General features: G+C 34.4%; 1 protein-coding gene across 2 annotated transcripts in view; it reads right to left on the minus strand.

Annotated features, from left to right (window-relative positions):
• TTC21B (tetratricopeptide repeat domain 21B) overlaps positions 1 to 14,392 on the minus strand; it is a 91,460-nt gene that overhangs the window by 63,616 nt on the left and 13,452 nt on the right. The window contains exons 1-6 of one of the 2 annotated variants that reach the window (XM_053597854.1): positions 13,706 to 13,787; positions 9,631 to 9,715; positions 8,347 to 8,445; positions 6,851 to 7,043; positions 6,367 to 6,464; positions 5,836 to 6,036 (exon numbers count right to left, since the gene is read on the minus strand). In XM_053597854.1, the coding sequence (XP_053453829.1) occupies positions 5,836 to 6,036; positions 6,367 to 6,464; positions 6,851 to 7,043; positions 8,347 to 8,445; positions 9,631 to 9,675 (636 nt within the window). In that variant the 5' untranslated portion in view covers positions 9,676 to 9,715; positions 13,706 to 13,787. Of the gene's footprint in view, positions 1 to 5,835; positions 6,037 to 6,366; positions 6,465 to 6,850; positions 7,044 to 8,346; positions 8,446 to 9,630; positions 9,716 to 13,705; positions 13,788 to 14,392 lie in introns of those variants that run through there. The other variant, XM_053597853.1, reaches the window with a different exon arrangement.

Genomic DNA, 14,392 nt, shown 5'->3' on the forward strand with positions numbered 1-14,392 from the left:
GTCATCGACTTTTAATCTCCTAAAGCAAAATAACTTTCAACCCCGGATCCTGTATCCAGCTAAGCTGAGTTTCATTTATGATAGAGAAATAAAATACTTTAATGACATTCATATGGTGAAGAAATTTGAGATAACCATACCAACTCTTCAGTATATTCTCAGACCTATCCTTCATAATGACCAGCCCAATCCTCTACCACAAAAGTAAACTCACTCAGAAACTTTTGATCAGACTCCAACTTCCACAGTGGTGAAAGGATTAAAAATGTCCACTGGACTTTCGAAAAACTCGATACCCAAAATTTTACCACACTTATCCATATTCTCCATTAATATGAACAGCTTAAACTGTCCTCTAAAGAGGCACAGGTTAGCTGACTGGATACAAAAACTCAGGCAAGATATTTGCTGCATACAAGAATCACATCTTACCTTAAAAGATAAATATAGACTCAGGGTGAAAGGATGGTCATCCATATTTCAGGTAAATGGTAATCAGAAAAAAGCAGGTGTTGCAATTCTATTTGCGGATGCAATAGGCTTTAAACCAACAAAAGTAAGAAAGGTTAAGAAGGTCACTTCATATTTGTTAAGGGTAATACTCAATATGATGAGATTTCAATTATTAATATCTATGCATCCAACCAGATGCACCTCAATTTATAAGAGAAACTCTAACAGACATGAGCAACTTGATTTCCTCCAGCTCCATAATAGTCGGAGATTTCAACACTCCTTTGGCAGTGTAGGATCAATCCTCCAATAAGAAGCTGAGCAAAGAAATTTTAGATTTAAACCTAACCATCTAACATTTGGATTTAGCAGACATCTACAGAACATTTCATCCCAACAAAACTGAATAAACATACTTCTCATCAGCCCAAGCAACATACTCCAAAATCGATCACATCTTAGGTAATAAGTCTAACCTCAGTAAATTTAAAGGAATAGAAATTATTCCTTGCATCTTCTCAGACCACCATGGAAAAAAGATGAACTCAGTAACAACAGGAATCTGCATGCTCATACAAAAACATGGAAGTTAAATAACCTTATGCTGAATGACAGCTGGTCATAGATGAGATTAAGAAGGAAATTGACAAATTTTTGGAACAAAATGACAATGAAGACATGAATTATCAGAACCTCTGGGATACTGCAAAGGCAGTCCTAAGAGGGAAATTTATAGCACTGCAGGCCTTCCTCGAGAGAATGGAAAGAGAGGAAGTTAACAACTTAATGGGACATCTCAAGCAACTGAAAAAGGAAGAACATTCCAACCCCAAACCCAGTAGAAAAAAAGAAATAACCAAAATTAGAGCAGAATTAAATGAAATTGAAAACAAAAGAATTATACAACAGATCAATAAATCAAAAAGTTGGTTTTTTTGAAAAGGTCAATAAAATAGATAAACCTTTGGCTAACCTAACCAGGAAAAAAAGAATAAAATCTCTAATCTCATCAATCAGAAACGACAAAGACAAAATAACAACAGACTCCTCAGAAATTCAAAAAATCCTTAATGAATATTACAAGAAACTTTATTCTCAGAAATATGAAAATCTGAAGGAAACTGACCAATACTTGGAAGCACATCACTTTCCAAGACTTAGCCAGAATCAAGTGGAAATGTTGAACAGGCCAATATCAAGTTCTGAAATAGTATCAATCATACATTATCTCCCTAAAAAAAAATGCCTGGGACCAGATGGCTTCACGTCAGAATTCTACAAAACCTTTAAAGAGGAACTAGTACCAGTATTATTCAACCTGCTCCAAAATGTAGAAAAAGGAGGAAGACCACCCAACACGTTCTATGAAGCAAACATCACCCTGATCCCAAACCAAAAAAGACCCAATAAGAAAAGAAAATTATAGACCAATATCACTAATGAATATGAATGCAAAAATATTCAACAAAATAACAAACAGAATCCAGCAACACCTCAAACAAATTATACATCATGACCAAGTCAGTTTTATCCCAGGATCTCAAGTCTGGTTCAATATATGTAAATCTATAAGTATAATTCAGCACATAAACAAATTAAAAAACAAAGACCATATGACTGTCAATTGATGCAGAAAAAGCTTTTGATAATATCCAGCATCCCTTCATGATCAGAACCCTCAAGAAAATTGGTATAGAAGGGACATTTCTTAAACTGATAGAGGCCATCTACAGCAAACCCACAGCCAATATGGTATTGAATGGAGTTAAATTGAAATCATTTTCACTTAGATCAGAAACGAGACAAGGCTGCCCATTGTCCCCACTGCTCTTTAACATTGTAATGGAAGCTTTAGCCATCGCAATTAGGTAAGAAAAGGCGATCAAGGGTATCCATATAGGGTCAGAAGAGACCAAACTTTCAGTCTTCGCAGATGATATGATTGTATATCTAGAAAACACCAGGGATTCTACTGCAAAACTCTTAGAAGTGATCAAGGAATACAGCAGCGTATCAGGTTAAAAATCAACATTCATAAATTGGTAGCCTTTATATATACCAACAATAGTCAACTGAAAAAACAGTTAAGAACAATATTCCATTCACAGTAGTGCCAAATAAGATGAAATATTTGGGAGTTTATCTAACGAAGGACGTGAAAGATCTCTATAAAGAGAACTATGAAACTCTAAGAAAAGAAATAGCTGAAAATGCTAACAAATGGAAAAACATACCATGATCATGGCTGGGAGGAATCAACATTGTTAAAATGTCCATACTACCCAAAGCAATAAACAATTTTAATGCAATCCCTATTAAAGCTCCACTGTCATACTTTAAAGATCTTGAAAAAATAATACTTTGTTTTATATGGAATCAGAAAAAACCTCGAATAGCCAAGACATTACTCAAAAATAAAAACAAAGCAGGAGGAATCACGCTACCTGACCTCAGACTACACTATAAATCAATAGTGATCAAAAAACAGCATGGTACTGGCACAAAAACAGAGAAGTAGATGTCTGGAACAGAATAGAGAACCAAGAGATGAGTCCAGCTACTTACCATTATTTGATCTTTGACAAGCTAATTAAAAACATTCAGTGGGGAAAAGATTCCCTATTTAACAAATGGTGCTGGATGAACTGGCTGGCAACCTATAGAAGACTGAAACTGGACCCTCACCTTTCACCATTAACTAAGATACACTCTCACTGGATTAAAGATTTAAATTTAAGACATGAAACTGGGCGGCCCCTGTGGCTCAAGGAGTAGGGCGCCGGTCCCATATGCCGGAGGTGGCGGGTTCAAACCCAGCCCCGGCCAAATAAAAAAAAAAAAAAAAAAAAAAAAAAAAGACATGAAACTATAAAAATACTAGCAGAGAGTGCAGGGAAAACCCTTGAAGAAATCAGTCTGGGCAAGTATTTCATGAGGAGGACCCCCTGGGCAATTGAAGCAGCTTTAAAAATACACTACTGGGACCTGATCAAACTAAAAAGCTTCTGCACAGCCAAGAACACAGTAAATAAAGCAAGCAGACAGCCCTCAGAATGGGAGAAAATATTTGCAGGTTATGCCTCTGACAAAGGTTTAATAACCAGAATCCACAGAGAACTCAAATGTCTAAGCAAGAAAAGAACAAGTGATCCCATCACAGGCTGGGCAAGGGACTTGAAGAGAAACTTCTCTGAAGAAAACAGGTGCATGGCCTACAGACATACGAATAAGTGCTCAACATCTTTAATCATCAGAGAAATGCAAATCAAACTACATTGAGATACCATCTAACTCCAGTAAGATTAGCCCAAATCACAAAGTCCCAAGACCAGAGATGTTGGTGTGGATGTGGAGAAAAGGGAACACTTCTGGGAATGCAAATTAATACATTCCTTTTGGAAAGATGTTTGGAGAACACTTAGCGATCTAAAAATAGATCTGTCATTCAATCCTATAATTCCTCTCTAGGTATATACCCAGAAGACCAAAAATCACATTATAACAAAGATATTTGTACCAGATGTTTATTGCAGCCCTATTCATAATTGCTAAGTCATGGAAAAAGCCCAAGTGCTCATTGATCCATGAATGGATTAATAAATTGTGGTATATGTACACCATGGAATATTACGCAGCCTTAAAGAAAGATGGAGACTTTACCTTTTCCATGTTTACATGGATGGAGCTGGAACATATTTTTCCTAGTAAAATATCTCAAGAATGGAAGAAAAAGTGTCCAATGTACTCAGCCCTACTATGAAAGTAATTTATGGCTTTCACATGAAAGCTATAACCCAGTTATAACCTAAGAATAGGGGGAAGGTAGAGAGGGAGGGAAGGAAGGGTGGAGGATGGGCGGAGGGAGGGTGATTGGTAGGATTACACCTGTGGTGCATCTTACAAGGGTACATGTGAATCTTAGTAAATGTAGAATATAAATGTCTTAACGCAATAACTAAGAAAATGCCAGGAAGGCTATGTTAACCAATGTGATGAAAATGTGTCACATTGTTTGTAAAACCAGTGTATGGTGCCCCATGATCGCATTAATGTACACAGCTATGATTTAATAATAAAAAAATAAAAATAAAATTGTATATAAAACTAGAACACTGTACACCACAATTGCATTAATGTACACAGCTATGATTTAATAAAAAATAAAAATAGATCAGGAATATGATAATATGGGATTATAAGATGAATCTGAGAAAGCAAAATTTCATAGGAATAAATTTAGAATCCTACATTTGAGTTCAAAGGTACAAGAAGTAATAGATATAAGGACTTCAGTTAACTGAATAAGGACTTTAGTTAACTGTTCATTCAGTAGGGTTAATAATGCAACGTGATTCCCAAAAAGAAAAGTGTGTGAACATCCAAAATATGGGAAGGAAAATGTCAACTCTGAAGTTCTTATAGGTCAAATATTTATTTGGAATAAGAGCTTAATGAGAGGCACACACAAGAAAGGACATTCTCAAGTTTTTATGGCCAGAATTCTCAAAACTATGCCACACAAAAAATAAATGGTTGAAAACATGGAATTGTTTAAGGGACATTAAATTGTTTAATTTCCAAAATCAGAAGGTCTATTCTATGCATGAGGAAGGCTTGCTCTAAGTAACTGGACTTGCTCTTTGTCACTCCAGGGAGAGGGAGAAGGACCAGTTGGTCCTTTTTCAACACAAAGTACAGTCTGACTTAACACAGGAACTGTCGTCTAATAATCACAGTTATACAAGAAGGGATGGGCACTTGATGATGTTACAGAGTGGATTCAAATATAAGGCACATGTCTGAACTAATGACTTTTTTTAAAGTTTTTTTTTTTATAACTGAGGGTACAAAGAATTAGGTTACAATGTTTGCATTTGTTAGGTAAAGTCCTTCATGTAATTGTGTCCCACCCCCAAGAGGTGTACCATACCCCTAACATTGTGTCCTTTAAGTAAGAATACCCTTTTCCCCCTTCCTCCTCCCCTCTCCCTGCTCCCTCATTCCCCCACCCCCACCTTGAATTGACTTCAGTTTTTCTCTTATGTGGGTGTGTAATAGATCATCTACTGGCTTCACATGAGAATTGAGTAAATTGGATTCTTGCTTCTCCATTCTTGTGGTACTTTACTAGATGACTTTTAATAGTTCTTCTAAACTGAAGACTATAATTTTTATGAAAAACGAATGAATATTTGCAAATCAACACTTTTATTAGTTGATAGTAGTCATTAACAAAAATACTTTGATTAAAAACTACTTCCACTAATATAGATATCATTTTAAGATTCCAATACAGTCTAATACATTAAAGATAACTTATTAGCATCATTTATAAAGCATCATATAAAGGCACCCTTGAAAATAAGTCCCAGAATTACTTACCTGCATTGGACAGAAGTTCAGATACTCTTTAACAATTTCTAATAAGAAATCAGGATTTAGCATTTCAAAATACTGTATGCCAAGAGGTAAATCTTCTAAGTGTGAAAAATGAATGTCTAAGACATCATTCAACAAACTAATAACAACTTCTTGCCGTTTATTTTTCTTCATAGCAAGAATGGCATGTAAGTAGGTTAATTCCTGGAAAATATATAGTCACAAAAATTATTCCATTCAGTTATGAAGCTACTAATTTCTATTATATACTTAGGCTTCAAGTGAATATAAAGTGCTGTTTATATACAATGATTTGTTCAAATCTAAGTATTAGCTACATGGACTTCTAGAATCATTTAGAAGATTACTTAAAATCTAGATTTGCATGGAGGTAAATGAACAAATGCAAATACATATTAAAATCAATGTACCTGAGTTCTTTAAAGCCATTACTAAACAGTACGACTGATTTAAATTTTCACAGATTATAAATAGTAGCCAGGATCCGCCATCTGAAAAAATAAAATACTGTACCGCAGATTTTCCGATGGACTGCTGAACTTCAGTAAAAAACTCCAGCTGCTGATCTGCTTCTTCTATTTGCCCTTCAATTAACTGACATTGGATAAATCCTAAAACCAAACAGGACAAAAATAGTCAAAGTTCACACCAATTCAGGCATGTATATTTCAAGCTAACATAAACAACATTAGTAAAACACACTATTTTTCTAGCATAATGAAGCTTTAGATTAAAAACAGAAGGAAAAGATGGGTAGCTTTGAAGCTGTATAATATCCTTTACTAAAGAATCCATAATTTGTAGGCATGACCTTATAAAAACCTATTTTTTAAGATACTATTTGTGAAGTAGAATTTTATTTTCAAACACATATGACTTTTTCCATGGTCTATAGCAGAGAACAGTTTAATTTTAGAAAACCACAAAATATATTTGTTCTTCTTTAAGCAATTATTTGCATCTATCTTAGAAACATTTATGAAAATAGTTATCATACCAAATAGCGAAGAGATACTAGACTCATTAAGTGTCATGGCAATCTTATACCACTGTGATGCCTCTTTGATTTTTCCTTGTAAAATCATTTGGTATCCAAGTTCTGTAGCAAACTCTGATTGCTGAGAATCTAAATTAAAAGCTCTCTCCAAAAATGCTTGAATTTTTTGAAGAATGAGTTGGTTTCGTCCACACTAAAAAAAAAAAAAAAAGTCAGACTAGAAGACAAATAATAAATCTTCTCTATTAAGCAGAGTTTATGTTGTATTAGAACTTACGTATCCTAATGAATAGTGCCTTTATAAAGTTGTACGAAAAGTACACTTACGTTGCTGCACAACATTTTTTGGAATTCCTTTGCTAAGCTGTCTCATGATTGTTTTTACAAATTAAACAAGAAAATCATTATTTTAATGATGTGAGTATGTGCGTACATACACACACACATTATTTCATATGCATACAAAAATTAAATAAAAAGCTAGGATTAGGATCTAATCCTAAAGACAAGAAGCATCACCAATGAGAATACTTTAAAAGATCGTAAAATTTTCTTGAAGAAAATTACAAAAGTGTTTCAAGAAATGGCAATGTTACTAGAATAAATACATAATTTTGGAAAATAACAACTTTAAAAAGTGTGAAATATTTATGTAAATGTTTGAATAAATTTAAACAATTTTAAGTATTTATTTAAATGTTTGAACAAATTTAAATAATTCTGTGAGCTTAAAGGAAAGCTAATCAAAACAATGCTTTTGGCAATAAGGTAAACATCCTCCTTAATTCGAACTTTTGGAATAACAAGGATTTTTTTTCTCTAAATTTCAAACAATTTGACAATCTTTGTTTTTAAATAGAGAATTCAGTTTAGTCAAGTCATTTAGCTACTAAGATCCTTCTATTATTTTTACTTTCAATTTTATATTTGCCAATTATTTTATTCAATTATGCATATCGTTCTGCTTATTTTTTGCTAGTTTAATTTACTTGTTGATCCTCTCATTCCTTGTATTGATTTGATGATTCTGCTGTATTTTTCTGCTCCATTACTGATTATCTTCCTTTTATTGGTGCTTACAATTAAGAACATTTTTTTCTATTATATAAAAATACCAACCATTTTATCTCCTAAAATAGTCTTTTACACACTTTATAACTATTTTTTCAAATAGTTTCATAAAACAAAACAAAACAAGACCCTAGTCATAAATCCTATTATCTGATTAAAAGAAACTACTTTGCATTAGCTTTGCCTGGAAGGTGCTCCTCTATCCTTAAAGGCACAATTGAAGGCCACTTCCACCATGGAGCCCTCCATGATGGCTTCATATAGTTGGAAACCATATCTCCTTTGAATCACCTTTCTGTGGCATCTACGATATATTTAGATACTTATTTTCACACTAGGCCATATGCTCGTTGGTTCCTCGACCCTTTGATTTACTTTATACCCTTTATTATAAATAAGAGATCTGGTACATAGTAGGCACTTACAGTTCTGCTAAAGGCTAGTGTAATATTATAGAAAAGCTGATCGTTGTGAGGCTCCATGGCATCCAATGCATTTTCTAAGTTTTCTAGCTTAGCAGAAGCCTAAAACAAAATCGTAAGTATTATTATTAAAATACATTAAGACAAAAGAACTTAATACATGTACATATGTATTAATAAAATATACTATTACTAATTCTTTTAAAAGACCTTTTCTTTGACAAATTCCTGATCTTTCCAAAAAATCTTATATGTTTAAGAAATATAATTTTTTAACAAGCTCAGTAATTATAAGTAAAAATTCTTCAGTTTTAGAATGTGTTTGTTATTTAATACAAACCTTTAGATCGGTAAAGATATCCATAATTTTCAATTAATTGCCCATGCCAAGCTCTCCCCAATAATTAATGACATAAACAAGGTATGAATAACATATTTACAAACAATATTATATGAGATCAGCCTTGATTTGCCTGTGTAGACCGTTCTACATTTAAAATGTTTTCTACTGTAGAAAAATCATTAAGGTAAGTAATTTCAATGCCTGGAAAGTTTGGTGAAGATTTGCCCCAGCTAAGAGTCTCTTATTGTTTACTACAGTCCTTCCAAGGTACTGCCACACTGACTCATTTTACCACACCAAACACAATGCAAATCTACCATGTGTTATAATACCATCTGGCTCAGATTTTGGCACTCCATACTCCAGTGAATTCACTACTACAGACAGATGTACCTTATTATAAGATTCAATGGGATTTCATCCTAAGCCTATTTAATTTTCTATAAATTCAATTAAATTTTAAAAGTATTATTAATTGTATTTTGCACATGTAACACTGGTCCCACTAATCACACAGATCCTGTCAGGAGTTTTATGTAGGAAACCACATATATGACAATTAATGATTTAAAGGAGTTTTGAGGGTAATTTCAACTATATAATATTTTTGACTTACTAGTTGATTTAAGACGCTGATCTCTTTGTTAAGTTGTATTTCTAGTAATCAGCTAAAAACTACTGTGACATACATTCTAAATATATAAGTTTAAGACTTTAATATATGCTAGCACACTGATGTGTGTATGTGTAATGAACTATGTATATTATATATATATATATTATTTATTTATTTATTTTTTTTTTTTTTTTCAGTTTTTGGCCAAAGCTGGATTTGAACCCACCATCTCTGGCATATGGGGCCGGCACCCTACTCCTTTGAGCCACAGGCACCGCCCTATATGTATTTTTAATAGAGGAAACTTTAATAATACAATACAACCTACCTTCTCTATATCCCCCTCCCTACACAGATAGTAAAGAGCCAGCATTCTTAGTGCTTCCACATTTTGGTTATCTTGGAGCAGTAACCTGCAGAAAAAATATGTCAATCAGTGTTGAAACAAATTTACATAGTTAATTTTAATAAAGGGCTTAAAAAATTGATTTGCTTGTCTTACTATCCTACTGTTCAAGTAAGTAATTTGAATTACTAAAATTCTATCTGCTTTATAAAAACTATTACCGTCATTACTTAAACTAAAAATGTCCCTAGAATTTAATTTTTAGTATGTTTTTTAAAAAGATATGAATAGACTGCACTTGTCTCATTAAATTATGTCTCAATCCTAAATAAAATGTCAACCAACTATACAATACAGTATATTAAAAGAGTAATTCCCCTTGTCTAGGCTGATTTATTACAAGAATTTCTGGAATACAAAGATGGGTTAAACTTTTAAAGAACCTATTAATGTTACTCGTAACATTGGAATAGATTCCTATGTGATAAAATTAAATTAGAAAAATTCTGAAAAATTTTCTTTTAACAACTGTAACAAAAGCCAAAAGAAAAAAATAACAAGTAGAAACTTAGTGTGAAATGTACAAAAGCTATACAATGTCTATAAAACTTTACTGAAGGACATTTTAAAAAAGGAGTGAACAAAAGGGGTAACACCAAAGTTATCTTATTACAGATGACACAGTGTACTGAATTGTTGGGTCCAGTTTTCAACTCTCCCTGAAGGTGTGCCCTCTGCCATGCACCTAAACAGCACTGCCCACAAACGCTAGAGTGTATTTACTGCTGCTTCTTGACGGCAACCCTAAATTTCAGAGGCCTTGTTATTTCTGCTTACTCTCCTGCACCTCTGCTATCACTATGACCAAGACTTTCATCTGGGTAGCTCCTGCTTTCTGACCTGAGCCCTGGAAAAACACCCTTGGAGATAACCAGAGCCGAACTGCAATGAGATGTCTTGACCCCCACCAGCTGGATCTGAAACTTGAAGCAGAACCCCCCTGAAGCCTGCTTGAAATCAGCAGACCCTGGACAATCCACACAAACTTTAAGGCATGAATACCTATGACAATATGCCCTGAAACTCGTGGTTGGTTGTTACATACCAATATAGCTGACTGACAGAAGACTGCTCTCAGTTTTGGTTAAAAACATTTTCCACCAACAACTATAGATTTAATGCAATTCAAAATGTGATCTTATAAAGTTTCATTTATATCATAACTTGGTAGGTTGATTTTGATAGATAAGAGCAGAAAAAGAGCAAAAAGAACTGTCAAAATAGAAACATCATGATGGAAAACCTACTCCAAAAGATACTAAAGTCCATTAGAAACTTAGAAAACAATAGGCCTAGTTAAACAAGCAAACAGAACGTATAGGATCAGTCAATAGACAGAAGAAAACCAATAGCTATTAGCATATAAAAAGATGCTCAATCTCCACACAATCAAAAAAAAATGAAAATAAAAATAAGGTACCGCACTTATTCTATCAGACTGTTCAAAAAACAAAACCAAGAAAACACACTGATAACAGCCAACCTGTGAGGATAGGGAGAGGGGACATTCAATAGACTGTTGGTAGAAATATAAATTAGTGTATTTCCTAGGAGAGCAATTTGGCAGTGCCTATCAAAATTTTAAATATGTATCCCTGAGGCAGAACCTTTAATCTGAGTCCTTAAATCCACCCTCCCCTTATTTGCACAGGCACATGGCTGTCCAATATTTGCTAGACACCTTTGCAGTTACATGCGGTCACTGGGCCCTGAAGCAATGTATGCTATTTCTGTGCCCAGGAATAACTCCTCCACATTCTCTTTCCCCTCCATCAGTCATTGTCAAGTATTAGGAGATGGCAGAATCACAAGAGGGAAAGAGCCCAAATCTCTTACAAACAATATTGAGGAAAGCTACTTGACCAACTCTAATCCTCATCTAAAATAGGGCCATGTGAGGAAAAAAAATTCTCTTATTGAACCATCTCATGTTTAGATCTATTTTGGAAACAGGTTAGCCCACTCTAACAGATACAGCATATCTGATTCAGCCATCTTTCATTTGGGAAACCTTCCCCCAGAAATATTCCTGTATGTATACAAAGAGGCATGTGTATGTTCATTGTAAATATTCTGAATAGTGAAAAATGTTAAACTGCTTAGTACATGTCAATGGAGAAAAACTAAACAAACTATTTGGATGTTCACTTCATAGAATGCTACTCAGTTGTTCCAAAATGATTAGGAAAGGAAAAAATAAAATTGTCTTTGTTCTCAGAAGACATAAACATCTATGTAGAAAAACTGAAAGAATCAACAGAAAAATTCTCCTGGATTATAGTAGGATTGTAGGATATAAGGTCCATATACAATATCAATCAATCTCCAGTAATGAACAAATGGAATTTGAAATTAAAAATCCGATACCATTTGGATTACCACCCTCCAAAATGAAGTAGTTAGGTATAAATACAACAAAATATGTGCAAGACCTAAATGAGGAAAATTTAAAAATTCTGACAAATGAAAAAAGAACCAAAGAATCAGAGAGATATTCCTTGCCTTGGTTAAGACAAGGTGTCAGTTCTTCTCGACTGATGTATAGATTGAATGTAATCCCAATCAAAATCCCAGCAAGCTATTTTGTGAATATTGACAAACTGACTGACTCTAAAATTTATTCAGCGAGGCAAAGACTTCGAAGAGCAAACACAACATTGACAAAGAACAAAATTAGAGAACTGACATTACTCGACCTCAGGACTTAGTATGCAGCTCAATAATCAAGACAATGTGGTATTGGTAAAAGAGCAGTCAATGAGATCAATGAAACAGAGCAGAGATTGCAGAAAAAGACCCATATAACCATGGTCAACTGATCTTGACAAGGGAAGAAAGACAGCACGAAGAAGAAAAGGTAGTCTTTTCAACAGACAGTGGAGGAACAATAGCATATCCACATGCAAAAAAATAATACAGACACAGAGCTGACCTTCTCCACAAAAATAACCCCAAATAGACCACACACCTAAATGTAAAATGCAAAACTATGAAATTCCTGGAAGATAACACAGGAGAAAATCTATATAACCTAGGGTTTGCTGATGGTGTTTTAGAACACAAAAGACATGATCCACAAGAGAAAGAATGGATAAAGTAGGCTTCAATAAATTTAAACTTCTGCTCTGTGAAAGACACTGTCAAGAGGATAAGAAGACAAGCCACATATAGAGAGAAAATATTTGTAAAAGACATACCTGATAAGTGACTGTTTTCCAAAATATACAAAGAACTCTTCAAACTCAATAATAAAAAGCAACCAATTAAAATGGGCCAAAGATCTTAACACACACATGACCAAAGAAGATATACAGATGGCAAATAAATATACAAAAAGATGCTCCACATTTTATGTCATCAGGAAAGTCTCTGAACTTTAATCCACACTGAATTAGAGCTCGCTTCCTATGCAATTTACGCTTCACCTGTATCTTAAAAGGATACTGCCTGCTTACGTAAGTTCTATCAAGACATCCTTATTTTAAAAGTGTATTTTTATCACCAATGAATTTTACTTTTTTGTAATTTCAGTATTAAATGTCAAAAATTCATTTGTTAGTCAGAAAGTATTGAGTTGTGGCCCCAAAATATTTACTACACATTTATTCTCAATCAGTCTCACAGCTTTGAATGGCATCTAGGTGCCAGTCACCCTGATATATTTATCGCTAACATAGACCTCTCTCCAGAACTCGATTCAGCAATCCAGCTGCCTACGCAGACATCCATCTCCACTTCTGATTTCTAAGAGGCATCTCAAACTTCTGTGGTCCAAAACTAAACTTTTTACTTGTCCCTAAAATCTTTTTTTTTTTAATAGTCTTCTTGTTCAGCTAAAGACAACCTCATCCTCTAGCACAGGTAGCATTTAAGAGCACAGTCTTTGAGACCACACTGCTCTGCATTTGAATCCTAACTCTACTACTAACTGGCGATGTGGCTTTAGATAAGCTACTAACCTTTCCCTGCAAAGTAGAGATATACTAATAGTACCTACCTCTTAGGGTTGTTGTAGGGATAAACAGCACTTCCCAGTGCCGGGCACTCTGAGCACTTAACAATAATTCAGCTTCATACTGTTGGTGTTATTTCAGTTGTTCAGGCCACTAACCTTGGAATTACCTTCAACTATTTTCTTTCTCTCACTTTCCTAATCAAAACACATCCAAATTCCAATCACTTTACAAAGCATTCCCACTACCACTATCCCTGGTCTGCCACCATTGCTTTTCTTGTTGATTCTGGCCACAGCCTGCAAAATAGTCTTCCTGCTTCTACTCCCAGCCTGTGATGAATCATAGCAGAGTGATTCTTTTCAAGTGTAATTCAGATCATGGCACTCCTCTGCTCAGAACCCTCCAAGGATTTCATACTTTAGAAGAAAAATCAAAATACTGACAATGATCATACCTTTCACACCCTTCCTTTCTGACCTCACAGTATACTCACCTCCCTCATTCCTTCCCACTTCTCAAACTACAGGATAAGACAGGTGCTCCTGCCTCAGATATTTGCATTCACTTTTCCTTCCTTCTGCAGAATCTTCTCCCAGACAAGCTTCCTCGCTTACCTTCTTCAGGTCTTTGCTCACATGTCATCTTCTCAGTGAGGCCTTTCCTGGGCAACCCACAAAACCAAATCCCTTAACAGTGCCTAGGCCTTTCCTGCTTTATCTTTTCTCTAT

Source organism: Nycticebus coucang, chromosome 7 (genome assembly GCF_027406575.1).
Source record: "Nycticebus coucang isolate mNycCou1 chromosome 7, mNycCou1.pri, whole genome shotgun sequence".
Taxonomy (NCBI): Eukaryota; Metazoa; Chordata; class Mammalia; order Primates; family Lorisidae; genus Nycticebus; species Nycticebus coucang.